This window comes from Chiloscyllium punctatum, chromosome 38 (genome assembly GCF_047496795.1).
Source record: "Chiloscyllium punctatum isolate Juve2018m chromosome 38, sChiPun1.3, whole genome shotgun sequence".
Taxonomy (NCBI): domain Eukaryota; kingdom Metazoa; phylum Chordata; class Chondrichthyes; order Orectolobiformes; family Hemiscylliidae; genus Chiloscyllium; species Chiloscyllium punctatum.
This window is the reverse complement of record NC_092776.1, coordinates 33,342,123-33,369,895: the sequence shown is the minus strand read 5'-3', so window position 1 is coordinate 33,369,895 and position 27,773 is coordinate 33,342,123. Positions and strand designations below refer to the sequence as shown.

Below are 27,773 nucleotides of genomic sequence, written 5' to 3'. Positions count from 1 at the left end.
GAATTCAACTCAAGCCTATTGACAGCTTTTACATTTCAGTACTAAAATAACCAATTCCAGCAATACTGCAGCACTGGGAAATAAATGTATTTTCTCTGCAGATATGACTCTTTGGAGTTTGGTTCTAAAGATGATGCTTTTGACTTTCTGCACTCAGAGTGACTAGATCAATTTTGGATGATGTTGAATTCTCAATTTTCTTTGCAGTGAAAGATTGTTTCATTGCTTTGCAATTTATCTTTTTTTTAGATGTTAGTTTCTGATATGCCTTGATTTGTAATTAACAAAGGCGGTGGCTTGATACTCAGAAAATATATTGTTTCATTTTTTATTTAAAATTGTATTGTTTATTGTTTCTGTAAAAACTGCCCCTTTCTCCACCTGATATTTGCACAAATCTTAATATTGAAAAAATGGTTAATTTTGCATTAGTATAGGAATAGTACCCAGAAAGCAACATAGTAACAACCATGACAGATTTATGAATATGAGGTTACTTCTGGCAGTGATTGAAGTTAAATCAACTTTGAGATTTAAACCTTAATGAACTTGTAAAACTGAATTTAAGGATAATTTATTTGAATGTTTCTGCCAGTGTTATATTTGATAAGTTTGAACAATACTCAAGTCAGAACCTTCATTTCTTTCATGTAACTTATAGAAAATATTGTAATTAAATACTAGTTAAGATGAAGAAGCACCTATTTTCTTCTCTATTAAGCTCCTGTCCTACCTGATTTTCATTCTCCGTTATTTGAAATGGGGCAGTGGCCTGACTTGTGGCTTTTTCTCCTTGATAGCATATTATTCGGAATGGTTAAAGGATGCATGAGTTCCACTCTTGCAAGGTTCAGGAAGAAAATAAAAGAAATGATTTATAATGTTTAGCATTAGCAGAAGCTGAGAAAAAATAGTGGTGAGAGATTTTCCTTTCTGTTACATCCGATTAACACTATTTCCTAGAAACATCAAAAAAGAAAAACGGACAGTAAGCTTTCAGGTTGACCTGACAGGCATCAGGCCTCCAAACCTGCCTCAGAATTTCCCAGAATGTTTTTCAAGTCTGCAGTTGCAATAAATATTGTTCCAACTGAAACATTTAATTGAGGAAGAACTGGGAATTCTTAGCTATTCAAGCTCATTTTCTGCTCTGTGCCCTCACAAGCTCTGTATACTTCACAACTTGACAAAATGCTGTGCATGGAGCCCAGACAAGTTTCCCTCTACAGACTGGCCAGATTTTTCATTTGACTGCTGACTATGTGCCCAGGTTCTTAGCATAAGGTCATTTCAGGGGCAGTACTATACTAAGAGAGCACGGAGGCCTTGCAAATGCCATATTTATTTTAGATATATATGTAGTTTTGATTGTGTAACCTAAAATGCAAACTTATAAATAAGTCAGCAAACAAGTTAAGGATACTGGCAATAAACTTAAATCTTCATCTAAAACTAATAGTTCTCAAATTTTCCATGCATTCCAAGACTAACAAATGAAAGTTTTCCCTGTCAGATCACTGCACCTATATCTATTCAATGTTATTACCATGCAATATGGTAGGCAATTCTTTTGTGGTCAACACTGAATTACTTTTTAAATTGCTTTTGGACCTGAGAGGCTGTATATTAATAATAATCACTTTCAGCTTTTTATTCTTCATATGGAGATGGAGGAAGTGGGGGAGGGTGGGGGCGGGAATAGAGTTGGTGAATGAATCATTGCCAAAGATGTAGTTCACATGTAAATGTACCTCAATATTGGCTGTCTGTACTGTCTGGGAATATTGTGTGGTCCTGCTGTAGAAAGTGCAATTTCACAAATTACAGACAAAAATACTCTGGGGGCATTTAAATTTAAAAGTCATTTATATTCCACTCAAACATTTTGCTTAGATTTTCATGTGTGTTAACTGACTGATGCAAAATACCACAGCCTCTGGCTGCTATGTTGTTGTGAAAAGCAGTAACAGGACTGCAATGCGGAAATAGTATTGCCAACATTGCAATAAAAGAGACATTAATGCAAGGGAAGCGACGGGTCACATGGAATCTTCCAACTGCACTGGAAACCTTCCTCATTCTTCAATAGTGCCTTTTCATTTTTTTAGAGTCATGCCATGAATTTTATTGTGCCACTTGGTTTATTGAAAAACTATAGTGCATTTGACCTCAAGTTTCTAATTAATCAAAACTACGATTGCTAAGGCACAAAGTAACAGACAATTTAAATATTAGAAAATGATTATAGTTCTGGATGTAGGTTTGAGCTGGAAGGTTTGTTTTCAGATATTTCATCACCATAATAGGTAACATCTTCAGTCAGCCTCCGGATGAAGCACTGGTGGTGTAGCCCATTTTTTATTTATATATTTGGGGTTCCTTGGGTTGGTGACATCATTTCCTGTGGTGATGTCATTTCCTGTTTTCTTTTTTCAGGGGGTGGTAAATGGGATCTAAGTCAATGTGTTTGTTGATAGAGTTTCAGTTAGAATGCTATGCTTCTAGGAATTCTCATGTGTGTTTCTGTTTGGCTTGTCCTAGGATAGATATTGTCCCAGTCGAAATGGTGCCCTTCCTCCTCCAAATGTAAGGATACTAGTGAGAGTGGGTCATTTCACTTTGTGGCTAGTTGATATTCATGTATTCTGGTGGCTAGTTTTCTGCCAGTTTGTCCAATGTTGAAATATTGACAGAAGCAATCATCTCAACATTTACAAACAAAGCTGCATTAGAATATTATTTCAACAAGTCACCAAACACTGCAGCAGAGAGGAACTATGCAGAGCAGAGGAAAATCACTTACACAGTATATTAAAAAAGAATGGGTACCCAATGAACACAGTCTGCTGATTTCTATGCAACAAACCCAATAAAGCAGACAAAATGCATCCAGAAACCCTAGCCACTCTCCCCTACATCAAGGACATCTCAGAAATGACTGCCAGCTACTAAGACCCCTTGGCATCATGGTAGCCCACAAACCCACCAACACACTAAAACAGCAGCTAATGAACTTGAAAGACCCTATACAGACAACAAGCAAAACTAATGTCATTAACAAAATACCTTGCAAGAATTGTAGCAAACACTACATTGGACACACAGGTAGAAAACTAGCCATCAGGATGCATGAACATCAACTAACCACAAAAAGACATGACTCACTCTCATTAATATCCTTACATACAGAGGAAGAAGGATACCACTTCGACCAGGACAACACTAGAACAAGCCAAACAGAGACATATACAAGAATTCCTAGAAGCATGGAGCATTCCAACCAGAACTCTATCAACAAACACATTGACTGGGATCCCATTTAACACCCCTGAGAAAAAGAATGGGAAATGACATCATCACAGGAAATGATGTCACCACAGGAAATTATATCATCTGCTCAAGGAAACCAAATATATAAATATAAAGCAGGCTACACCACCAGTGCTTCATCCAGATGCTCACTGAAGATGTTACATAGTATGGTGATGAAATATCTGAAAACGAACCTTCCAGCTCAGCGAGCAAACCTGCATCCAGAATCTCAACCTGAGCTACAAATCTTCTCAAAACTCACTAATCATTATAGTTCATATTTATTAGAAATAAGAGAATCCTGCAAATCCATAAACCAACTAAAAAACCCAAAGAAGTAAAGCAAAATATATCAGATTTTTGAGACTACCAGATTTTCTGAATTAGTTCAAAGTTTGGGAGAAGATTTGTAGCTCGGATCCTCGTTGTTGTGGTTCTGTTCGCCGAGCTGGGAATTTGTGTTGCAAACGTTTCGTCTCCTATCTAGGTGACATCCTCAGTGCTTGGGAGCCTCCTACGAAGCGCTTCTGTGATGTTTCCTCAGGCATTTATAGTGGCTTGTCTCTGCCGCTTCCGGTTGTCAGTTCCAGCTGTCCGTTGCAGTGGTCGGTATATTGGGTCCAGGTTGATGTGTTTGTTGATAGAATCTGTGGATGAGTGCCATGCCTCTAGGAATTCCCTGGCTGTTCTCTGTTTGGCTTGCCCTATAATAGTAGTGTTGTCCCAGTTGAATTCCTGGAGGCATGGGAATTCCTAGAGGCATGGCACTCATCCACAGATTCTATCAACAAACACATCGACCTGGACCCAATATACCAGCCACTACAGCGGACAGCTGGAACTGACAACCGGAAGCGGCAGAGACAAGCCACTATAAATGCCTGAGGAAAAAACACAGAAGCGCTTCACAGGAGGCTCCCAAGCACTGAGGATGTCACCTAGACAGGGGACGAAACGTTTGCAACACAAATTTCTGAAATAGTCTCAACAAAATAAAATGAGCAAGATTTAAGTATTAACAGTAATATTACACAGATTGCTTCAGTACTAAATGCAGGTTATGTTCACCTTCAAAAATATGCTTATTGAAAAAATATTGCAAGCAAAATTACTGAATCAGGAGTGACTTAAAATGTATAGTGGACATGTCATGAAAAATCATTAATTTTGATATTTGCATTCAATTTTCATTGGGTGTTTCCTGCTATAATATAGTTTACATTAATAACCATAAAATATATGTAACACACATCTTTAAGTGTACTCCTCCCCAATGTGCAATTAGTCATTGTACACATTATCAGTAATGTAGATTTACGTTGAATTGCATTCACATGGTATGATATATAGGAAGGGAATTTCTTGTAAATGCATGCCACCTAGCTGAATGAAAAGAGACTCAACAGCTTTAGATATGAGCATTAATGTAACTTACAATTCTGCAACTGAAGCCAAGCTTTCAATTTTATATGTGCTATTTTGTCTCATTTAATAGGGTTAAAGTGCTGATGTTCATTTTCACTCGATTAGAAGGAATTAGGACAGAAAATATTGCAGCAACTTTAGCATAAAGGATCTTAGCACTTTAATTATATAGTTCCTGCCATGTTACTGTAGATTAATTTGCAATTTTCTTTTTCTTTTCAGCTGTATGTAACATCCAGCAAAGACAATGCAATGATTCCATCCGCTCTTATCACCCTAGCAATCAGAGAGGAAGCAAGCAAAGATCATTCCTATGCTTCATCTACTTGTTTACAGCATACCCAGCCTGGACACTCCCATCAATTATTAAGCAATCCAAATGTTAAAACACTACACACACCACTGTCAAAAATGCCAGATGAGGAGAGCATTTTGGACTCCACTACGCATTGGAGAAAAGGCAGAATCTTAACCAAACCAAGGAAGGGGTTTTCCTCCATTACAATTACAGCCCGAAAATTGATAAGCCCAGTTAATAATACTTCCAAACAAACTGTCAGTGGTTCTCCCAATGAGAAAAATCCAGCAGCACGTGACAGATCTGTGAAAGTTCTGAAAAATTTCAAGAGTTGTAAAGGTATTGCACAAATTCATTCCCCCACTGATAATGCCAATGAATTTCTTTGCGATGGATATACAGCTGCAGTAGAGTGTTCTGAGCCTCGCTCAGCACTACATTCAACAGAAGACAGGCCAAGCTCTTTAAAAATTGATAGCAGGCATCCTGAAATCTTGCTGCTAAGCAACAACGGTGACAAAACCCACCTTCTTGCACAGCAGTTTCACTCGTCTATATCCTTTTCACATTTTGATGTCCTGCCACAGTGCTTTAAGAGTACATATTATTTAGACAAATCTTTTTTGGTCGATCTTTGCTCTCTTACAAACAATGGATTAAAACAGAAAACAACTTTATCTTTCAAGCTAAATTGCACTTCTTCCATATCATCAGCAGATGGTGGCAATGGCACAGTCAAACTCATTCCTTTCACAGAAACCTCAAAAGAAAAAGTTGATTTTAACATATTGGATCAGAAAACATTGGATGCATCTCTGACAGACAACGACTGCATTCGGGAACAAAAATCAACTCCTCAGAAGGAATGTAAATCTGCATGCCAATGTAATGGATATGTGCGTTCTGCTATAAAAGGTGCTCCAAGATTACCTAAAGAGTCTGCTCATTTCTCTTTTTCCCTTTCAAATATGAAAAAAGGAATGACTTTTGCCAGAATTGATCAGAAGTATAAGTGTCATCAACAAAAAATGCAGCATTCCTTCTTTGAGATTGTCACGGAAACAGGTATGTCCCAACAAATAAATTACCTCCCTAAAAATACATTGGAGAATAGATTACACTTGAGAAATTGCACCAAAATAATGAATGAAATTGTGCTCATTATATTACAAAATTTCTGCTAAGAAATAATTTGCATTATTACAAATGAAAAATATTCCACTAACAAATACAGTCTGGCAGCATTAATAAAATGTATTTCATAGAATCCCTGCAATGTGGAAGCAGACCACTCAGCCCATTGCGTCCTTACAACCCTCCGAACAGCATCTCAACCAGACCCAACCACCTACCCTATCCCTGTAACTCTGCATTTCCCATGGCTAATCCACCTATCCTGCAAATCCCTGAACACAATGGGCAATTTACCAAAGCCAATGCACCTAACCTGCACATCTTTGGACTGTGGGAATACATAGCAGCATCCGGAGGAAACCCACACAGATATGGGGACAATGTGCAAACTCCACACAGACAGTCGCCCAAAGGTGGAGCCTCTGGTTCACACTGAGCTATCATGCTACCAGTAGTTCTTTCCATTAAAAATGTATAATTTATATTTAAAAGTGTTAATTTTTGCAGATTTCTCAATGCAACTAAAAATTGGTTCAGTATGGAAAAATAAGTATTTTAATCAAGTCCTTCTCCTGTGAGTAAAATGGCTCAAATGACTGAAAGTAGCTGTAAATAATATGCTGAGCCATTTACTAATTTAGTTATGTTTCTCAATTCTTAATGTTTTCTTAAATATTAAAAATTTTAAAGCATGCTTACACATGACTTGTATGTCTAAGGAAATAAGACAATTTTTCTCAAACATGTAGCTCACAATTTTGACCTGCTACCAATGATTAGATTGGAAGAAATGACTTGATCTGGATGAATATCACAATGGCAAAAGATTGCAGAAAACAAAACTTGAAGGTGTTTTGGTTGTAAGTCACTTACTTTGAAAATTTCCAGTCTTTTGTGTGGTTCAGCTTATTCTGTACGGATTGTAGTGATATAATTTATGAACATTTGATACACATCAAAGATTCTCCTGAAAATATTAAGGTGCAATATAATAGAGCGTAATAGTAGGGGATATAAAAGGAACAAAAACTGGAAATGTTGAAAATCTGAAATACTGACAACTCTGGGAAAATACATTGGACCCATCAGAATTTGAAAAGAAAAAGAAAGACTTTCATTTATGTAGATCCTTTGAGAACCTCAGAATGTCCTAAAGTGTTTTACAATCAAGTAGTTCCTTTTGACATGTGCTCACTGCTATTGAAATGTCAGACACACTTCAGCCAGTTTTTTTGCACAGAAAGCTTCCAACAACAGGCGACTGACTGTGTGGAGTTTGCACGTTCTCCCCGTGTCTGCGTGGGTTTCCTCCGGGTGCTCCGGTTTCCTCCCACAGTCCAAAGATGTGCAGGCCAGGTGAATTGGCCATGCTAAATTGCCCATAGTGTTAGGTAAGGGGTAAATGTAGATGTAGGGGTATGGGTGGGTTACGCTTCGGCGGGGCGGTGTGGACTTGTTGGGCCGAAGGGCCTGTTTCCACACTGTAAGTAATCTAATCTAAACAGCAATGTGACATTGAGTAGGAATTTCCTTTTTGTGATATTCTTCTAAGTAGTGTGAGGGAATGTTTTATATCCATCTGAGAGAGCAGTTAGGGCCTCAATTTAATAGTCTCATCTTAAAGTACAGGCTCTCCAATGGTGCTGCACTTCCTCAATAATGCAATGAAATGTGAGTTTTGATTTTTGTGATCGATTCTCAGGTGATACTGGCTCCACAAGTTTCATACTCAAAGGAGAGAGTGTTAACAAATAATTTGTGGCAAACACAAAAGGTAAACTAATGAGTTTGGTATTCTACTGATGATTGACATTCAAAATATTAACTCGTACTGTCTCTTTCAGATGCTGGTAGATGTGGAGCATAGTCATAATTTTCTTTTTTTTAAGGACAGTGCTAGATGTTCATTGGTTTGTGGATGGATCACCTTTGATGTGAAATAACTATTGAAAACATTTTAACTGAACATAATTAAGTATAATATAAATATATTTTAAGCCTAATTCTGAACATGAATGAATTTTGGTATTAGAAACTAAAGAGAATTACCAACTGGTAGAATCACGTTTAAATGTAAACTAAACTCAAAGTGGAATATGAAAGGTATCAATTTCAGTTTTTCAACTAGGAAGGCTGTAATTTTTAATATGCCTGGTTATTGGAGTGATTCATATTTGAAATTATATTTTCAGATGTTTCATATAAATCTTTATATGATTATCCCCTACACAATTATTCAGATAATTGTGGCTTAGAATCCCCAGAAATACATTATAAATTATATGCTTTTACAGTGAAATACTGCATAGTGGTAATGACTAGTGGATTTGTGTAGTAGATGGTCAGTTATCTTCCACAGAAAGGTGCTGAGCAAGTGTTTGGTTAGGATCAAGTTGAAGGCAATGGTATAAGTATTTATTGAGAAGGTCAAATACTCCATTGAATTGTCATGGTTCCATTGGGTTGAAAGGAGATAAGAAAGTTTTCGGATGGGTCATGGGTCAACAGGCCACCACAATCAGAAAGGACATGGAATTTTCAGTAACTTTATTTAAATAACTTTGAGGATCATGGGGCATTCAAGCAGAATTTTATTCCCTTAAGTTATGCAGATGGAGTAAAGATTTTATTGTCAAATCACTGTTGTCATTATTGTAATGTCAGGCACAATACAGCTGATCTTAGGATCATTGCACTTTTAATATATATAATCATAAACTAAACAAGGCATAACTTCAAAGTTTGCTGATCACATGAAACTTGGAAATTTAATGTACATTTGGGAGGGTAAAAATAGATGTCAGGAGGACACAGATTAGTGAAAAGAGCAGGCACAAAGCAAATGGAATTTGTGGAGGCAATGGCCTAGTGGTATTATGGCTAAAGTATTAATCTGGAGACCCAGGTAATGGTCTGAGGACCTAGGTTCAAATACTGCCATGGCAAATGCTAGAATTTGGATGTAATTGAAATATCTAGAAGTAAGAGTCCAATGATGACCATGAAAGCAATGTCAATTGTTGGGGGGAAAAGCCCATCTGGCTCATTAATGTTGTTTAGGGAAGGGAGCTGCCTAAATGTGATTCCAGACTCACAGCAATGTGGTTGATGCTTAACTGCCACCAAGGTAATTAGAGCTGGCATTAAATGCTAGCCAAGCCACTGATGCCCACATCCCATGAATAAAGAAAAAATGTTTAATTCAAAGAGCATAAGGGGATGCATTTGTAATGTTATGACCTATGAAATCTAGCCTTGCTAATCCTGGAGTTGTACCAAATATTGAAGTTTCTTTTCATGTACATACAATACCCCAACATATCTGACTGTCAGGCCAAGCTTAATAGAAGGCACAGACCACATTTCTGTACTAAACAAAAATTATTCTTTATTGTAAGTAATTGGACTATAGCTACAAGTAAACAGATATATACTTGTTGACATATTGCATTAAAAACTAAAACTCTAATACCCTTACAACTTCCCCAAGACAGAAACACACAACACATACACACATACACGCGCGCACAAAGAAAATAGATTTTTGGCACAAGTAGAAGAAAATGATTCACTTGGTCTCTGATTTATCAATTCAAAAGTCACAGCTCACAGCAATAGCTGCAGGAAAGGTAACTAGCATTCTTCAAGTTTAAATTGAGTTTTGATTTAACTGCAAAAATAGTAGCTTTTCCTGCGGAGAACAATAGTACACCTTTCTGCATCCTTTTTTCCCTCTCTGTGTCTGTGTCTCTGTAATTTGTTTCCAGTTCCAACCTGCTCAGTTAGCTGAGACACAATCAGCTTCACTTCTAAACACCTCCTCATTTCCTGATCTTCTGCACAAGTTGCAGGATCCCGCAGCCACAAAACCAGAGTTCACAATTGATTTCAAATTCCTCACTGTGAAATAATGGAGCCATCCCAGTAATTCCTTGTTTTATTTATAAGTAAATCATTCTCCTTGCAGTCTTTAAGGGCACAAAAGTAAAAAACAGGATTCAACGTGACAGAGACCTGAAAGATGTATGAACACGATCTTTATTACTGACTGGGAAAATTGATGAGTTGATTTGAGAAAAAGGCAGATTAGATTCATAACTTTATAAACAAAGGAATAGGCCCTGATTTTTGTTCCCAGATCTGGAGTACAGTCAGTAGAAATCCTAGTTCCACAATCCCAACATTTCGTATTCTCAGTCCAGGTGTGTGGGCTGTACTGTGAGCCAGGCCAGTTGACAAGCAAGAATCTAAGCTTCCCTGTTCCTAAGGTGAGCTAGGCAGAAAAAGCCTGCCTGGGCCTCTGGCAGTGTTCAAAGTTTAAATATAAAGATTTAAACAGAAAACATTCCAACTGCATTTGTCCCTACAACCTTTTCTCACCCCATTCCAACTTAGATCTCCACAGCCACTGCCCTTTGCCTTTTCCTGTCAATGCCAACTCATCTGTTATCCAGCATTGTCATGCTGACAGATCCATCTTTTCACCCTTCATCTACTATGCTAATTGATTCAGTAGCTTGACTTAGTGCAGCTCAAGCACAAGAAGCTCAATAACGTTCAGGACGAAGCTACCCAATTGATCAGCATCCTATCTATACCTTCAATATTTCTTCCTTCCGCTAGTGTGCACCGTGAGTGCCATTTAGAAGATGCACTGCGCCAACTTTTTTTTTCTATGTTTCTAACTTATCCAGGCCCCTTGGATAGGATTGTTTCAATACATGACCTCAGCAAGACAAGAGCAGCAGAAAATTGGAGTTACCGCCACCTTCAAGCTCTCCTCCAAGCCAGACTAGGCTGACTGGGAATTATAAGACCCTAAGTAGGCCATTCAGTGCATTGAGTCTGCTGGGCCATTCAATGAAATCATGTGTTATGGACCCAATGAAACCCCTTTCAAATATATCGAGGAGATAGCCGAGATCCTAGTTTTTTTATTTATTTCAAGGATCTGTAAGGTGCTATATACCAGATGTAATTCAATTGGTCACACTACTCAGCTTTAAGCAAAACACACTTTATTCTTAGCTCTAGTTAAAATTCAAACAAAAGAAAGAAGAATTGGAATAACTTAACTCTACTGGAAAATTTAACAGAATAATAAGATTATTTAACTACTAAATAGTAACTGTTCCAATATAGTAACATCCCATCAACACACCCTTGGCAAAGACAAAATCAGTAAAATGGATTGTCTCACATATAATGTTTCCCCAATCCAGAAGGAAGAACATCAAAGAAAATTCTGGCATAGAGAGAGAGAACTCAAGCTTTTAGCTGTAGCCAAGACAGATGTATGGCAGCTGAAAACCCTAACAATATAGTTAATGACCCAGTCTCATCAACCCTCTGCTGTGAAGAATTCCAAAGATAGACAATCCTATAAGTATGTTCCTCAGTGATCCATGGAGATAGACATTTTCATATCATCCAGCAGTTCATTGCTTTTAAAATATCCAGCTGATGTTATGCAAAATATATAGACCATACAAACTAAGACTGGTGGATCATATTAGACAGTATGTTCTTCTGACTGTTCACACCAAATAATGACTGGACCAGTCAGCTCACACTTACAAAATTCACAGCACTGCATCCAAATAACATGTGATTCTACAACTGGACAACATTTGCTACATCAGCATGAGTGTGCAAAGAATTATGCTGACAACCAATTTGGAATTGTCAGTCGAGCTTGCAGTATGACGTACTTGTTTGTGCTGGAACCTATATTAATATACAGAGCTCTGTTCTTTAGAGATTGAAAGAACATGTACACACATTGTATCTATTTCATTGCAAAAGAAGTGAGTGACAGTTATTTTCTAGTTAAAGTCTCATGATTTGACTCCTCCGAGTCAACCTATCTTGTTTAAAATGTAAACAAAGCTTGGCAGTTAACTGGCAGTCATCGTGAACTGGTATGAATGGACAATGTTCGTTTACCAACAAATCAGCACTCTTCCCTCATATAATAGACATGTTATTTTTCCTTCACTTTTGGTATTTCTTGTGAATTGGCCTGATGAGCGCAAGACAAAAAACATTTGAAACATTATCCGTTTTTAAGGGATGACCTTTACCAGTCTTATGGAGGCAGGTGTGATGATGTGCCTCCTTTAACAAGGTTATATTGTCCTTGTTTTTTTCAGAGGGATTGTAAAAGCAGTGATTCTGAAAAGTCTATCTTGGATGGGTTTTAGGGCCAGTTTGATTATAGCTAACAGATACTGCCTCAGACAAAAGGCTTTTAAGTTAGAAAAAAAACACTTGTCCAATGAAAGGGGAGTGGCTGGTTCTCCCAGCTCTGTTTCTCTCTGGTGGTTTGGTTAGCCAACAGCAGAGTTTCAGGCTGTTGATCCAAGAAACAGCTATAAGGAAGAGGGTGTTCCATGCTGCCATCACTCTCTCTCTCTCTCTCTCTCTCTTGTGTTTTATTTTACCTTTTGTGCCAAGGGGTGTTTATGGGGATTGTTGCAAGTATTGTGAACAGCATCATTTAAGTTGGGATAATCTGTTGGGTTTTCGGATAGGTTAAGTTATTTGGTATTCTGTTCTTTTCTTTTGTGTTTCATTCAGTAATCTTGTAAATAAATTCTGTTTTGTTTAAAACTAAGTGGTTTGACAAGCTGCATTACTCCTGGAATGTCCGCGTTACACCTGCTTAAAACAACGAGCAAAGTTAGGGTCTGGACTACGTTCTGGAAATGTTTTGAGGGGGTCTGGCCTAGTCCATAACAGAGCTTTCCCCAAAAGCAGCAGGGAACCCTACTGGGATGGCTGTCTGACAGTCTTACCTCTGGACATCTTTCCTAGGGATTGGTTGCCACAAGAGCCAGCAGACCACTCCACAGATGCAGGAAAACTATGAACTTAATTAAGAATCCTATTGAATATCATTTTATCCTAGTGCTGTAATTTTCCCAGCCTCATTTGGGCCTCACTTTGTCAAGATCCTAACAATAGATTGAAGTTTGCTTTGCAATGGGATGTCCAAACTGTGATTCAAATTGGTGTTTCAATTCATTTAATGATAGTAATTCTAGAATGTATTAGTAAAGATGTTATATCAGATGTTATATTAGACTCTGCCTAATTGTTGTAGGGTTTTCTTTGTGGTTTTGTAAAAGGAAATCATGTTTAACTAATTTATTAGAATTCTTTGAAGAAGCAGCAATACCATTGATCAAGAGGAACCTACATGATATGATTACATTTCCAAAAGGCATTTGACAATGCATTACATTAAATGTTGTTCATAAGAATCAATGGTAAACAGGTTAATATATTATCATGAATTGAGAATTGGTTGGCTAGGAAATGGAGAGTAGAGGATAAAGGGTAATTTTTGAGTTGGCAAAATGGAATCAATGGAGTGTTGCATAAACCAGGGTAGGAGCATCAGCCGTTTACAATCTAAAGCACAATCTATACTTGAATAACGTAATTGAATTCATGATTGCTCAGTTTACTCAAGATAGGTAGGAAACTAAGTTATCAGGACAAAAAGGGATTTGGATAGCTTTAACGAATGGACAAAAATGGCTAATGGAGGATGATGTGAGAACATGTGAACTCGTCCACTTTGTCAGGAAAAATAGGAAAGCAGAATATTACTTAAATGGAGTGAGATTGCAAAATTTTGAGGACCAGAGGAATCTGGGTGTCCTGGTATACGAATGAATAAAGTTTTGTCATGCAAGTTAAGCAACCAGGAAGGCCAATGAAATGTTATCATTCATTGCAAGGGGAAAGGAACATAAAAATAGGGATTTTTTGCTGGAGTTGACCATGTTCCAAACCAAAATAATCACATTTGCTTGCATTTGGCCCTATCCCACCAAATCTTTCCTGTTCATGTACTTATCCAAATGTCTTTTAAATGTTGTAACTCTATCTGCATCCACTACTTCCTCTAGCTGTTTATTCCACATACAAACCACTGTCTGTGTAAAAATATTGCTGCTAATGTCCTTTTTAAATCTCTCTCCTCTCACCTTAAAAAAAAGACCCTTAGTCTTGAACTCTCCCCTGCTGTATGACTCTATGTTATTGAGATAACATCTAGGTATTGTGTAAAATAATGGGCTTATTCTTTTTGGCTAAATGCAGTTGCATTGAGTTTGTTGAAGGGTTTTTCATTACATTGACTTAGCAAGATTTCTTGCCAAATCTTACCAAATTCACATTGTTAAGTACCTACCTTTCATCACTCCATGGCATCCCTCTCAGCCAATTTTTCTAATCTTACCATACACTATTTCCTGAATAATTGGCTACTCAATGGAGTGATGAAAGACCAGCATCATAAGCAGCCGTTCCCACGCAACAGTAATGTAATGGCACAGCAGCCACAAAGCCACACAGCTCATGAGACCTAACCAGCATGGCTGACACTTCCTTGTACATGCAGCCCCATTGTCTCACCCTAATTACTATTTAGCCACCATAGTTTACCTTAGCTACATAGCACTTAAACACCCATGCTAAGCTGCCACCCCTGTGTCCCTAGTGCCAACTGAAGAACCACAAGGAGTCACTGTCCATTAGGGAACATCACATACAGGCAAGCAGTTGGATAATTCCAAAGATGAGATTTTACAGCCAACAAAAGTAAACGTAAATGGAATAGTTAGACGCTACAGTTTGACCCCACAATGTAAACCAAATGCCGACATCAAGATGAATGATTGTTTTACAATCCATGATAGCTTGCTGCAACCAGCTCTCATCAGTGAATCAGTGAAGTCCTGTCTGGCTTATAGTGATCCATGCAGCTGAGTTTTGTAATGGACAAGGAGAGCTTCCTCCTCCTGAGTGTCATTGTATACCCCCTTGGAAGACTGCTTCTATTCCCCATTCCTGAGCATTCAGTGCATCAGCTCATTGCCAGGTCCAATTGTGCAGAACCCAGCACACTAGGAAGATGCAGTACACTCTTTCTGGACTATACTGGAAACCCCAACACCCAACCCCCACCTCCAAAGCAGTCCAAGCAATGGAATCACACTTTCAGGAACTCAGCTGTCTCCTGCACCATGGCTCTGGCATGTCCAGCAGTTGGTTGAAGATACTGTGCTGGCTGAGTGACTAATACATTTTATCAGAAAAGCTGCACTTTGACTCCCTTCCCAATCCAGACCAAGTCAATCATTCAAGTTTCCAGTCCATTCAGGAGTTTCCATTGTTATACTTACACAACGTATGATGAAGTGATGTTTCTGTTCTCCCACAGCATCCTTGGAAGTTTCACACTTGATGGGATTCTTTTCACAAGAATTTTCCTCTTTTGTTGTCATTGCCACTAACTTATGCATCAATGTGATACCAATGTTAACTCTGCAATTATTAATGGCAGCATTCAAAACTTTAGCATGTTCACTATGCACGCATTGCAAATGAGTGAAGATATGATTGCAACTGAAATGAAGCAGGAGTTGCAAATGCACCCTTCAATATCCTGTCATTCAGCAGACATGGATCCTACTATTCTGTCCATAAACCTAGCACTGACTCTGCACACCCAGCACATTCTCCCATCTATTTTCCATTTGCATTTTGCATTTAGAGAATGGCGAGTGATGGCAGGACTGCAGTTCATGATGCACACTGTCATCACTTGGCTCAATTTGATTGCTAAGTACTCCTCCAGAGCTTAAATGTTCCCTTTTTCCTCAGTCTATCTCAACTGCCCATTTCCATCTGTCTCCTCCATGTGGAGGCCCACTGCATTGAACTTTGCCTCCCAAATGTCCTCCTTACACTAAACCTTGACCTTACAATTCATTGATGCATGTGTGGATCCCCTATGCTCCCCTGCAGACACTACAGTGGTGATGACTGCCAATAAACTCTCTCACGCTTACTACGCACTTCAATACTGTTCTACCTAACTGCCCCATAAACCAAAGTTGAAATTCTAAATATACCACACCTATCAGTTCTCCTTTAATAAAAATGAAATCATGCCCATTTAACTCTATTTGTGCCTTCAAGTCATCGACCAAATAACAAATGATATATACATTCAGATAAAGTGCCCTTAACAATGTCATGTTAGCAGTATTCTGCATTCTGATCCGATTTGATACTTACCTTCACTTCATCTGCCTAAGTTTGCGTACTAGGCTTCTACTTCCTGTTACCAGTTTGCACCGTCTAATCTGAGCTCCATCTCAGATATATGGAAACTAATGAGTGAATCTATTAGCTTAAACTACTTTAGAAATATTCAACAAGCAAATCTCACTGCCTTCTGCCATCAGAGACTGCTGAGTGGCAGCTACCACTTGGAGCTCTGTCTTAATTTTCACGACACTGGTCACAATCCATTGGTGAAAGTCCACAGCGCCGGTCTCACAAACACAGTCTGATGGTGAAGTGTCCCTATGGTGTAAAGTTCTCCCTGTGAGGTGCCCATTCACCTTCAAACCCTGTTTAAATCTTCCCTGTCAACACTAGCAAACCTCCCTGAAAGGATGGTTGTCCTGGTCGTTAAGGTGCAAACTAACAATCTTACACAGATCCTACCTACCCAAAACTTGCCCTAATGTCTCAGAAATCTGATGTCCTCCCTCCTATATTAGTTCTCCAGCCACATGTTTTCAATTAATCACTGCCATGTGGTATTCTGAGATTACTCCTTTTGAGACCCTACTTTTTAATCTCATTCTTTTCTCCCAAAAGTCTGCTTTCAAGACCTCATCTGTCTGCCAGTGAAAGCAATGTAGCTCTTAATGTCTAGCTATTCACCTTCCCCCAGAAGAATAATAGCCCAATATATAGAAAGTGGAGTTGAGGCCATAATAGAGACTGCCGTGATCTTGTTGAATGGCAGAGCAAGTTTGAGAAACCTAATAGCCAACTACTCCTAATTACTATGTTCACAAGTCTTTTAACTATAATTTTTCCCTCAAGCTACTAACATAAAAATGAGAGAAAATAGTGTTATGATTGAATAAACTATTAGATAATAGCAATACATTTATGAGTCTCCAAAACACAACAGACTTGGGAGTGCTTGGTTGGTGTTATGTCTTCGACTGTTTTCTATTTGCATAGAGTTTCTGGTTGTCATATTGTTCTGATTTGGCATTTGTTATATTGCACTCCTATATCATCAGATGTATGTACATGACACAACCTTTGTTCTGAGCATCTGCTGATTATTTCTCCTGCATTCTCAGTGTCATCAGCTGATGTTGTACTCAAATCTTTTGTCTGATATTCAAGTGGGTGAGGTCATTACTCTCATGACAGTAATGGGCATCTTTCTTCTTGCTCTGTTTTTTTATTTAAACAATTTGTATTCCTGGATGTATCAATGTGTGGTGGTGCGGAGGCATCTCTGCATTGTCTGCTGAATAGTAAGTCTGCAGATTAAGAAAACATACTGAGCAGTGCCACTGTAAGATGTAGAATGGCTATATTTGGATTATGTTTCTTCGTTGGCATTTCATACTTGAAGAATTTATGGTTTGAACTATACATTCCACCTTTCAATTAGATCTGGGATAATATAGTGATGAAATGGTGCATTATTGGGCTAATAGTGCCTAATACTTTAAGGCCTAATCAAAATGAATACAAGAAGTCACTTTGATATGAAGCGAATGTATTAGGTTAATTGAGTTCAGACATATGTAAACTAACGAGTGAATCTATTAGCTTAAACTACTTTAGAAATATTCAACAAGCAAATCTCACTGCCTTCTGCCCGTCAGAGACTGCTGAGTGGCAGCTACCACTTGGAGCTCTGTCTTAATTTTCACGACACTGGTCACAATCCATTGGTGAAAGTCCACAGCGTCGGTCTCACAAACACAGTCTGATGGTGAAGTGTCCCTGTGGTGTAAAGTTCTCCCTGTGAGGAAAAGTCTCCAATATTAATAGTATTCTGGTTACGAGCGGTATCACCATTTCATAGTACTTTCAGTACTTTATCAGACATTCCATTGACCAGAAAACAAGCTGAAAACATCTCCAGATTGTTCCATGTTAACTCCATAAAAGAATGGTTCCCATAGACAATCAAGATTATACACTACAGTCAAAACAAGCTGTTTTCGTTTGCACTAGGACTGCTCTCTATGTAATTTTCCACTTTTATCAATTGTTCATTTTCACATCCAATTAATCCTGAATGATTAACTCCGAATGGTCTAGTTTGGAAGTATCATTTTTGAGCCAAACATGACAAGTTGACTCCAAAAGAACCTTCCACATCCATCAAAGTTTCACCCACACTTCTACACATGTCATTTACTGTATCCATTGCTCCCAATGCAATCTCCTCTATGCTGAGGAGACAGGATGCCTACTTGCAGAGCGCTTCAAAGAACATCTCTGGGACACCCACACCAATCACCCCACCGCCCTGTGGCCAAGCACTTCAACTCCTCCTCCCACTCCACCAAGGACATGCTGGTCCTGGGCATCCTCCATCACCACTCCCTAACCATCCGATACCTGGAGGAAGAATGCCTCATCTTCCCCGTTGGGACCCTCCAACTCCAAGGCATCAATGTGGATTTCACCAGTTTCCTATTGCACACTCAGCTACTTTCCCCCCCCCCCACCCCCAGCCCTACCCCCTCCCATTTATTTCACCACCCCCTTGGCTCATAGCCTCATTCCTGATGAAGGGCATTTGCGCAAAATGTTGACCCTCCTACTCCTCAGATGCTGCCTGACCTGCTGTGCTTTTCCAGCACCACAATCTCCGACTCTCAGTTCTTGCACCCCATTTTACAGGATCACCCTGTGTATTAGGGTCAGTTGTCAGAGACTACCTTCAGTGATTGAACTTAATTAGTCTGTAAAAGAAACACTAAATTTGTAATAATTGACAGAAATTTGGAAGAAAATCATGCATCACAGCCAAGAAATCATTCTACTCTTACTAAATCAATCAGTTACAAGTCTAGACTATGGATGTATGGGTATTACATGAGGCAGTAGTGTTTCTAGATATGAAGGTTGACATATCTTGCACTCATTTGCAGCCATATCTCTTGACAGAGTTTTGGCTAATACACCATCTCCCTGTCCAATTAATCAATTCCCAAGTGTGTTTGGTGCAAGTGTTGGGGGATTTCAGGTCAAATGAGCCCTGAGATTACAGCTTGCATTCTCTTAAAGTTGACTCCTTAAGATACCCCAAGTTCTTAACTGTATAGCAAAATTTTATTAACCTCTGGAACATCCATCAGTCACTTTCCTCATTGTTGTTGAAGCACAAGATGGTTGTGTATTTCTAACTGCAATACTTAACGTTATATCGCCCAAAATGCTTAAGTTTAATGTTGTTTCAACAAAGATTGGAGGAATGCAATATTACTCTCATCCCACAATGCAATAGGTCACAACATAAAATAACAATGCTTTTATAGCTTACTAAGATGCCCTATCTAAAAGTAGATTTAAAAACAATAATATTGATGACCCAGAATTTCCAATAAACACAGTTATTGATTTATTATCAAAACCAAAACTTATTTAATAAAAATGCAATAAAGGTTAATATATACAGTTTGTAATATAGAAATACAAGTGCTGACTATCCCATACCACACACATTCTTCAGGAATGAGGGATAAAGCAAATTAGAGTAATGCTTTTCCAGCACTACTCTAATCTTGACTCTTTGACATATTTTGGCACCTTGTGTCTAAACAAATGTTCATAGAGATATCTATCTTACTGACACTCATGAGGGAGCTATACCAATTTGTGTGATGTTAAACTTTTCAGAACTTTATATCCCTCTCCATCTTATCAAGTTTAACTTTGGTCTTATTCTGAATTTGAATGCTACACTTACCTGAAAGATTGATGGGGGTCGTATCTGCACACAGGTACAATGCTGCATTATCCTTGAAACCATTGAAAAGTGTGGTGCTGAGAAAACACAGCTATCAGACAGCATCCAGGAGACTCGACATTTCAAGCATGAGCTCTTCATTAGGAATCCTCGGATGCTACCTGACCTGCTGTGCCTTTCCAGCACCACACTTTTCAACAGTTTCAAGGATAGCGCCATACAATTTGGCTCGATATTTCATAGAACATGTTTTGATGCCAAATGCTCTTAGTTGAATGGAATCCTGGGCCTGTCTGTCCTGTGGCTGTGGCTTCTTGCTACATCAAACACTTGTTTTAGCCTTTCCTTTTTACATTGGTGCTTCCATTGGCCTCTAATACCAGATGCTTTGCATATATTTTTGAAAAATGGTTAGTTTTGGATGTATTTATGAATATCATCATGTCATTATTGTGCCAAAGCTGGAAGAAATATGAATAAATTGTAAACTGTACCTACTCAGTAAAATGTTTTTGTGTTTGCATCCCTTTACAGTTTTACTTTCATCTTGTAACCTAGGAGTTTTTGAAGTGGTCTTGTTGAAATGTTTGTACCTTCTGTGTCAAACTTTCCAAACCTCAGCTCCCACAATGTTATATTTGTCTCTGTTTCAAGAAAATATACCAATCAGGTGACAAGGGTTGATAAACAAAAGTATGGGTTATTTATTTGAATCTGGATCAAGTTAACTGTGAAACTATTGCACATATCTGACTCCTCGTTCTTCTGCTCATCGATGGATATAAGTCATGGTATTATTATATCACACATTGTGCTGGTGATCATGATAATAGCAGTTTAGAATATTCTTGTAGGGGCTCTTGTGATGCAATGGTAGTATTCCCACCTCTGTAGCAGGGAGTCTGCATTCTGCAGGGAGTCCTTCAGAGGTGTGGAATACGATCTCTGAATAGTTTAATTAGAAAATATCATTTTTTTATGTAAGAAATTCAAACACAACATAGTGCTAACCCTGGAAGTTGATGGATAAGAGCCAACTTCTCAATGCACTTATGTTTTGCATTTTAGTTCTCACACCCCAAACGTTGTCCTTCAGCTTAACACTACTTTCAATGTGACCGTCAGGATACTAATCTAACTCCAGAAGCCGTTTTGTTGGGAAACCTGCACATAGTGAACTTAGCCAACAAAAGGCAAAATACTAGTATTTATCAAAGAAAGATGCAGAGCTGCTCAGAATGCTAGGCAAATGATTAAACCTGTGAAGCAATGATCAAAATGTACCAGCTTTTCCAAAAATTGGGTGAATTTTATTTTGTATTTTATATTGTCATTTTTTTATTGATGAAATACAGCCTCTGACATTATATTTTAAAGTTTCTATCTATCAAACAGTTTACACTTTACCATCAGAGATAAAATAACAGCACTTAACAAAAATCAAAATGACTATGGATGCTGGGAATCAGAAATAAATACAGAAATTGCTGGAAAAGCTCAGCAGGTCTAGCAGCATTTATGGACAGAAATCAGAGTCAACATTTTGGGTCCTGTGACCTTTACTCAGAACAAATGTTCTGAAAATGTTCTGAGAATATTCTGAGGAAGGGTCACTGGATCCGGAATGTTTACTCTGATTTCTCTCCACAGATGCTGCCAAACTGCTGTGCTTTTCCAACAATTTCTGGCTTTGTTTCAAATAACAACAAATGACTGAATTAATGTGAGATTTTTCTTTACAGATGATATAACATTTCCCAACAATCATGTTGATTTAATTGGAAAGAGGAAAGACATTGTGAAACAAGGAAGACAAAAATCCACCTTCAGAATGAAAGCAAAGTCTACAACCAGATCTCCCCTTGTACATCAAGGTGAAAACAATAACATTAGCCAGTCACAGCTCAACACTGAGTGTGAGAAAACCACATTGCAACTACTCACATTGCGGGTAAGAGGCTTTAAACCCTATTACTGTTACTAGATACAGCAATAAAAAAGGAGAAATGGTTTGATATTATAGCCTGTGCTCTGTTGAAGGATGATGCACAGTGCTGGTATGTGAATTGCTCAATTTAAAAAACCACAGTGGAATAGTTTTGTGCTAAAATGTTAAACCATGTTCCTAAATGCAGTTTGTGAAGTTAAAGAAAATAAGCTGGCGGAAATAGTTTTGCTATGATTTAGACCCCCTACATTGAAAAAAAATGTTTAGTATCTCTCTTGTCAAAGCAAAGTATTTTAAATTAACAGATTGAAAAAGTATACAGTAGAACTATTATCCGTTCTTCACCAGGCTTGTTTCACATGATGAAGTTGGAATTTTTCTAATTTCATGATGATATATTTTTGTCACCATTTCAAACTGAACATTGTTGGTCCAGGATATTTTGTTTTTCAAAATGTATAAGGGTGAGTTTATTAATAAACTGATGAACCTTCCTGATTCCAGGTTTCTCCAATCAGTGTTTAATCCATGTTTTACAAAGAGGGAAATGTTGGTTGTACAATGTTATTGCCCCTGATCATTATCAAGTAACCCAAGTAGGAATGCATAATATGAATAGGATTGGAATAGGCTGTGATACCCTTAACCTGAACAGTCTTCCAACTCATACTGTCAAAACTCGCACAGGAATAATATCCTGTTTTATAAAGAATAAAGGGTGATTGATGCTTTGGAACTGTTCACACCTAGAGAGAAGAAGGAAGAGAAGTGATTTGTTGGTGAAATTTGGTGAGAAATGCTTTCATTGTTTGTGTAGTGTGTTGGTGAATAGTTGTTTCACCTCTAAAAGATCATGAAAGATAATGAATTTGATTGAAACACAGATTGATGGTATGAATATTTCCTCTCTTTGTTGGTTTTGACATATAAGATGAAAACACATTTCAGTATACCCAAGTCCATGAAAGAAAATCATCAATATTTATTAATAGAACATAGAAAAGTACAGCACAGAATAGGGCCTTTGGCCCATGATGGTGTGCTGAGGTTTAATCCTAATGTAAAATATAGTAAATTAACCCAAGCACTCCTCAACTCATTGCTATCTATGTGCATGTCTAGCAGCCGCTTAAATGTCCCCAGTGACTCTGCTTCCACCACCACAGCTGGCAACACATTCCATGCATTCACAACTCTCTGCGTAAAGAACCTATCTCTGATGTCTCTGACTCTATCTATTCCACTCATTATTTTGTACACCTTGATCAGGTCTCTTCTCTTCCTCCTTCTTTCCAGAGAGAAAAATCCGAGCTCATTCAACCTTTCTTCATAAGGCAAGCCCTCCAGTCAAGGCAGCATCCTGGTAAACCTTCTTTGCACCCTCTCCAAAGCCTCTGTATCTCTCCTATAGTAGGGCAACCAGAACTGGACACAATATTCCAAGTGTGGTCTCGCCAGAGATTTGTAGAGCTGCAGCAAAACCTCGCGGCTCTTAAACTCGATCCCCCTGTTAATGAAAGCCGAAACACCATATGCTTTCTTAACAACCCTATCCACTTGGGTGGCAACTTTGAGGGATTAATTAATAACAGGCTATCAATGCCCCTTGCAGCAGAACATTACTTTAGGCTTCAGAGTCTCTAAACACTTTCTCAATATTTCTACTCTGCAACGTTTAAATGAATTTGGATATTAACAACACTTAATCTTTTGTCAAACCTTAAAATGATTTTTAATCAACCTGTTTGGACATATTATTACACACCTCCAAGGCAGATGAGACTTGAGCCAGACTGTACATAAGACCCTTGACTTCTTTTTTGATTAATGCCTTCCAAGACATTATGGCACTTTGAATTAGGACAACCTAACCCAAAGTTAGGGACATTACCACTGCACCACAGGAAATTTCACAAAACCCACCTGGAGGTGTAAAAGATCAGGGTGAAAAGAAACCAACAAGTGTTTTCAATATTTTATTTACTTTCCTCCTAGGGTCTAAGGGAGCAAAGCTGTTCATTGGACTCCATATGGAAAATGTAGACAAGCCCTAGCATGAACTGGCTCCCTTTCCTATTTTCAAGGCCCCTGAGGAATGGCCCCTGATTCTTGATGTTTTGTAGGCCTCCGACTGTTCCACTGCTTCCAGATGATGTCTGACTTGAATTGGATTTAAATGCCCAGTAAATAAAATTCTCCAGCCTCATTTCTGCCTCAGTTAAATTTACAATTCACATGAGTACTTGCTCACCAAGTAAATGGCAGTTAAACAGAGCCAATAGTTTCTTTATACCTTGTTGCTACCAGTTATCCTCCATCACGCTAGTAATCTATATGTCTCACAGTTTGTTTTAAAATTTAAGATATTCAAAATATAATTTTGAGTTTCATTTTCATGCTTCACTCACAAGGGAAGAAATTAACTTAAAAAACAGAGTGAGTTTGGGCCAAGTGGGGGACTGAAATATGAAAAGTCAATTCATGACTTGAGCTCATCCATCCATAACTGAAATGGGTAGTTAGGTGGGAGACCAAACTTCTGCAAGGAAATGGGTTGGTAACGGGTTTAAGTTTGTTCTTGAGGCTGCAAGCTTCATTGTAATTCAGCTTCAGTGACTGAAAATCTACCAACCACCTCCAGGTTTGTCACATCCACAAAGTGAGCCACAATAACTATGTCTTGCATCCAACATTACCTGCCTGAAGGATCTCTACAGTCAGCAACAATCCCCACGTCCACCACAACCTCCACCCCTCCAACCCATTCCACCTCCCAGAACTTCGTCTCAAAGCCTCTGCTTTCATTCACTTCAGATTGACAAATTTTCTTTCACAGGCCTGCAGTCCTCCAGTTTGTTCACCACCTCCAACCAGCAACCTTCTCATGTACTTGTTCCCATCCACCTGCTTATGTGGCATTGAAAATTCCTTCACTTTGCAAGACATTTAGTTAAAAACGTTGTTCTCTGTTCCAAGGCAGCTGATGATAAAAAAGTTAACTTGCCCTCCAGGATGATTCAGTGATACAATCACTATGTGACAACTGTTTTTAAATTTGGGTTTAAATCTAAGCAAATACCTTCATCCTATATCTACAGTCTCATTTAATTTTACCTGTGTGAAAACTAAAAATTGGATTGCAATTGTAAGTGAGAAACTTAATGCAATTACAAGGTAGCACAATAAATTACTTTGCTAGGTGGAGAGTTTTGACATATGCTTCAACACAAGACAGCTGAGAGGCAAGAAAATGATGATTATGTATAACAATGGAGGAAGCATATTTTAAAGCAGTTTGATTTACTTTCTGTTGCAAAAGTGTTTAGGTATCTGAGGTGTTGATGGTGAGGGTGTCTTAAGCATCACCCACAATGGTGATGTCATTTGGGCTTGGTGGAAAAGAGGCTCATGATTCTGGGTCTTCCTCATATTCTCTGTCAATGTCTAAAACATCAGTATAATTTGTATCATGCTGATATCATGCAATAAACTACATCTTGTTTAAGACAAGAGCCTTTTCTCATTAGACTACTGTGTGGTTTTCCTCTACCACACCTGACTAAATAGGGTCTGTGTCTTCCTACCAGGAAAGAGAATGATGGTAGCAAAGCTACCAAATAATGGTAAGGATTTATCCTACAACACTTGGCTACTGCTGTTTTCTATAATTCTTCAGCCTTTTTAATTGTTATTTCAGCCTCTACATGAACAAGAATAACTGGGATAATTGGATCTCAAATTTTATCTCTCAGAGTAGGACAAAGGTATCACCCCTGCTGAGTACTTCCTTGATGACTCAGACAAAACTGGGAGCTTTCCACAGAAGTAATAGCCAAATTAAACCCATTTTTAGTGTTACATAATGCAAATATAAAACAACTTCAAGCTGTGGATCTTGCAACTTAGATTTGTCTTTAAGACTAAGTACAATCCTTTTACATCTTTGCATGAAACTCATCAACAATAAAAGACAAGTTTTCTATAATAAAGTTTTAATAGTAATTAAGTTGAAAAATAATTTGAAGTATTTGCCTATAATAGCTGAGCAAAATGTACAACAAATGGAACTATTCCCCAGAATGAAATAATGTATTTTCTATTTAACTGTTCATCATATCGAAAATAAAATTGCTCAAGTATATGAAAATGACTCACACTCCATTATCTGTTATTAGTCCTGTGATGCTCAGTAATGGAGTTCACATTTCAGTATAGCTGTAAAATTGCTTTTTGGTCACTTAGGGGAACATTTGATTTCTGTATCACTTTACACTACAGCAGGATTAGAGGGAATCCAGATAAAATTGAACTTTGTACATTAGCAATTTCTTCACATTTTTTAGCTGGAGATTAAAAATGTTCTATCAAACCACAATTCTGAACCTATCTATATTTTTTTCCAAGAGATATACCTGTACCTGTACCTATACATCCCTATTATGGTAGTAACATCATGCCCTAATAGCAAGTTTCTGGCACAAGTATTTGTCTTCCTTTGATAATAATTCCTCTTGAAGCTCCAAGCTCATCCCTGTACAGCCAAAAGCCTCTGAGAGTGTCTGGCACCTCTTATTGTGTCAGGCCACCCTTCAAGATATTTTCTAATCAGCCCGTCCAGAGATATTATGATGTACCTGAATGAAAATGTAGATGGGTGTGTTAGTAAGTTTGCAAATGATACAAAGATTGATGGAGTTGTGAATAGTATAGAAGGTTGTCAATGGATACAGTGGGATATAAATCAGTTGCAAAAATGGTTGGAGAAATGGCTGATGGAGTTTAGATTAGATTAGATTTGATTCCCTACAGTGTGGAAACAGGCCCTTCAGCCCAACCAGTCCACACTGACCCTCTGAAGAGTAACCCACCCAGACCTATTTTTCTCTGACTAATGCACCTAACACTATGGCCAATTTAGCATGGCCAACTCACCTAACCTGTATATCTTCGCACTGTGGGAGGAAACCAGAGCACCCGGAGGAAACCCCCACAGACACAGGGAGAATGTGCAAACTCTACACAGACAGTCGCCCGAGGCTAGAATTGAACCTGGGACCCTGGTGCTGTGAGGCAGCAGTACTACCCACTGAGCCACCGTGTCGCCCCTAATTGGGTGAATGTAAGGTGCTGCTCTGTGGGAGATCACATATAAAGGAAAAGTATACACTTAATGAAAGGATCCTGAACAATATTGATGTAGAGAGGGATCTTGGGTTCAAGTGCATAGTTCCCTGAAAGTGACCACTCAACTACATATGGTGGTAAAGAAGGCATATGGCATGCTTGTATTTATTGGTCAGTAAATTGAGTATAAGGGTAGGGATGGCATGTTGCAGCTTTATAAGACTTTGGTTAGGCCACCCTGAGAGTATTGCATTTAATTCTGGTCACCACGTTACAGGAAAGATGTGGAAGTATTGGAGAGGGTGCAGAAGAGGTTTCCCAGAATGCTGCTTGGATTAGACGGAATGAGTTATAAGAAGACATTAGAAAAACTCAGGTTGTTTCCTTTGGAGCAGTGGAAGCTGAGAGGAGACTAGGTACAAGTTTATAAAATTAAGAATTGCATAAATAGGGTTGATGGTTGTGCGCATACATTTAAGGTGAGAGCACGAAAGTTCAAAGGAGAAGTGAGGGGCAAGTTATTTACACAGAGAGTGGTAGGAGTCTGGAGTAGCTGACAGAAGCAGATACAATAGGCACATTTAAGGGACTTGCAGATAAGCACATGAATATGTGAGTAGTGGAGGGATATGGACCAAAGGCAGGCAGAAAGGATTAGTTTAATTTGGCATCACGTTCAGCACAAAATGGTGGGCCAAAGGGCCCATTCC

General features: G+C 38.4%; 1 protein-coding gene across 2 annotated transcripts in view; it reads left to right on the top strand.

Annotated features, from left to right (window-relative positions):
- Window positions 1–27,773, top strand: part of c38h10orf90 (chromosome 38 C10orf90 homolog) — a 200,704-nt gene that overhangs the window by 133,890 nt on the left and 39,041 nt on the right. For both annotated transcript variants that reach the window (XM_072557585.1, XM_072557586.1), the window contains exons 5-6: window positions 4,960–6,100; window positions 21,734–21,942. In XM_072557585.1, the coding sequence (XP_072413686.1) occupies window positions 4,960–6,100; window positions 21,734–21,942 (1,350 nt within the window). The remainder of the gene's footprint in view (window positions 1–4,959; window positions 6,101–21,733; window positions 21,943–27,773) is intronic.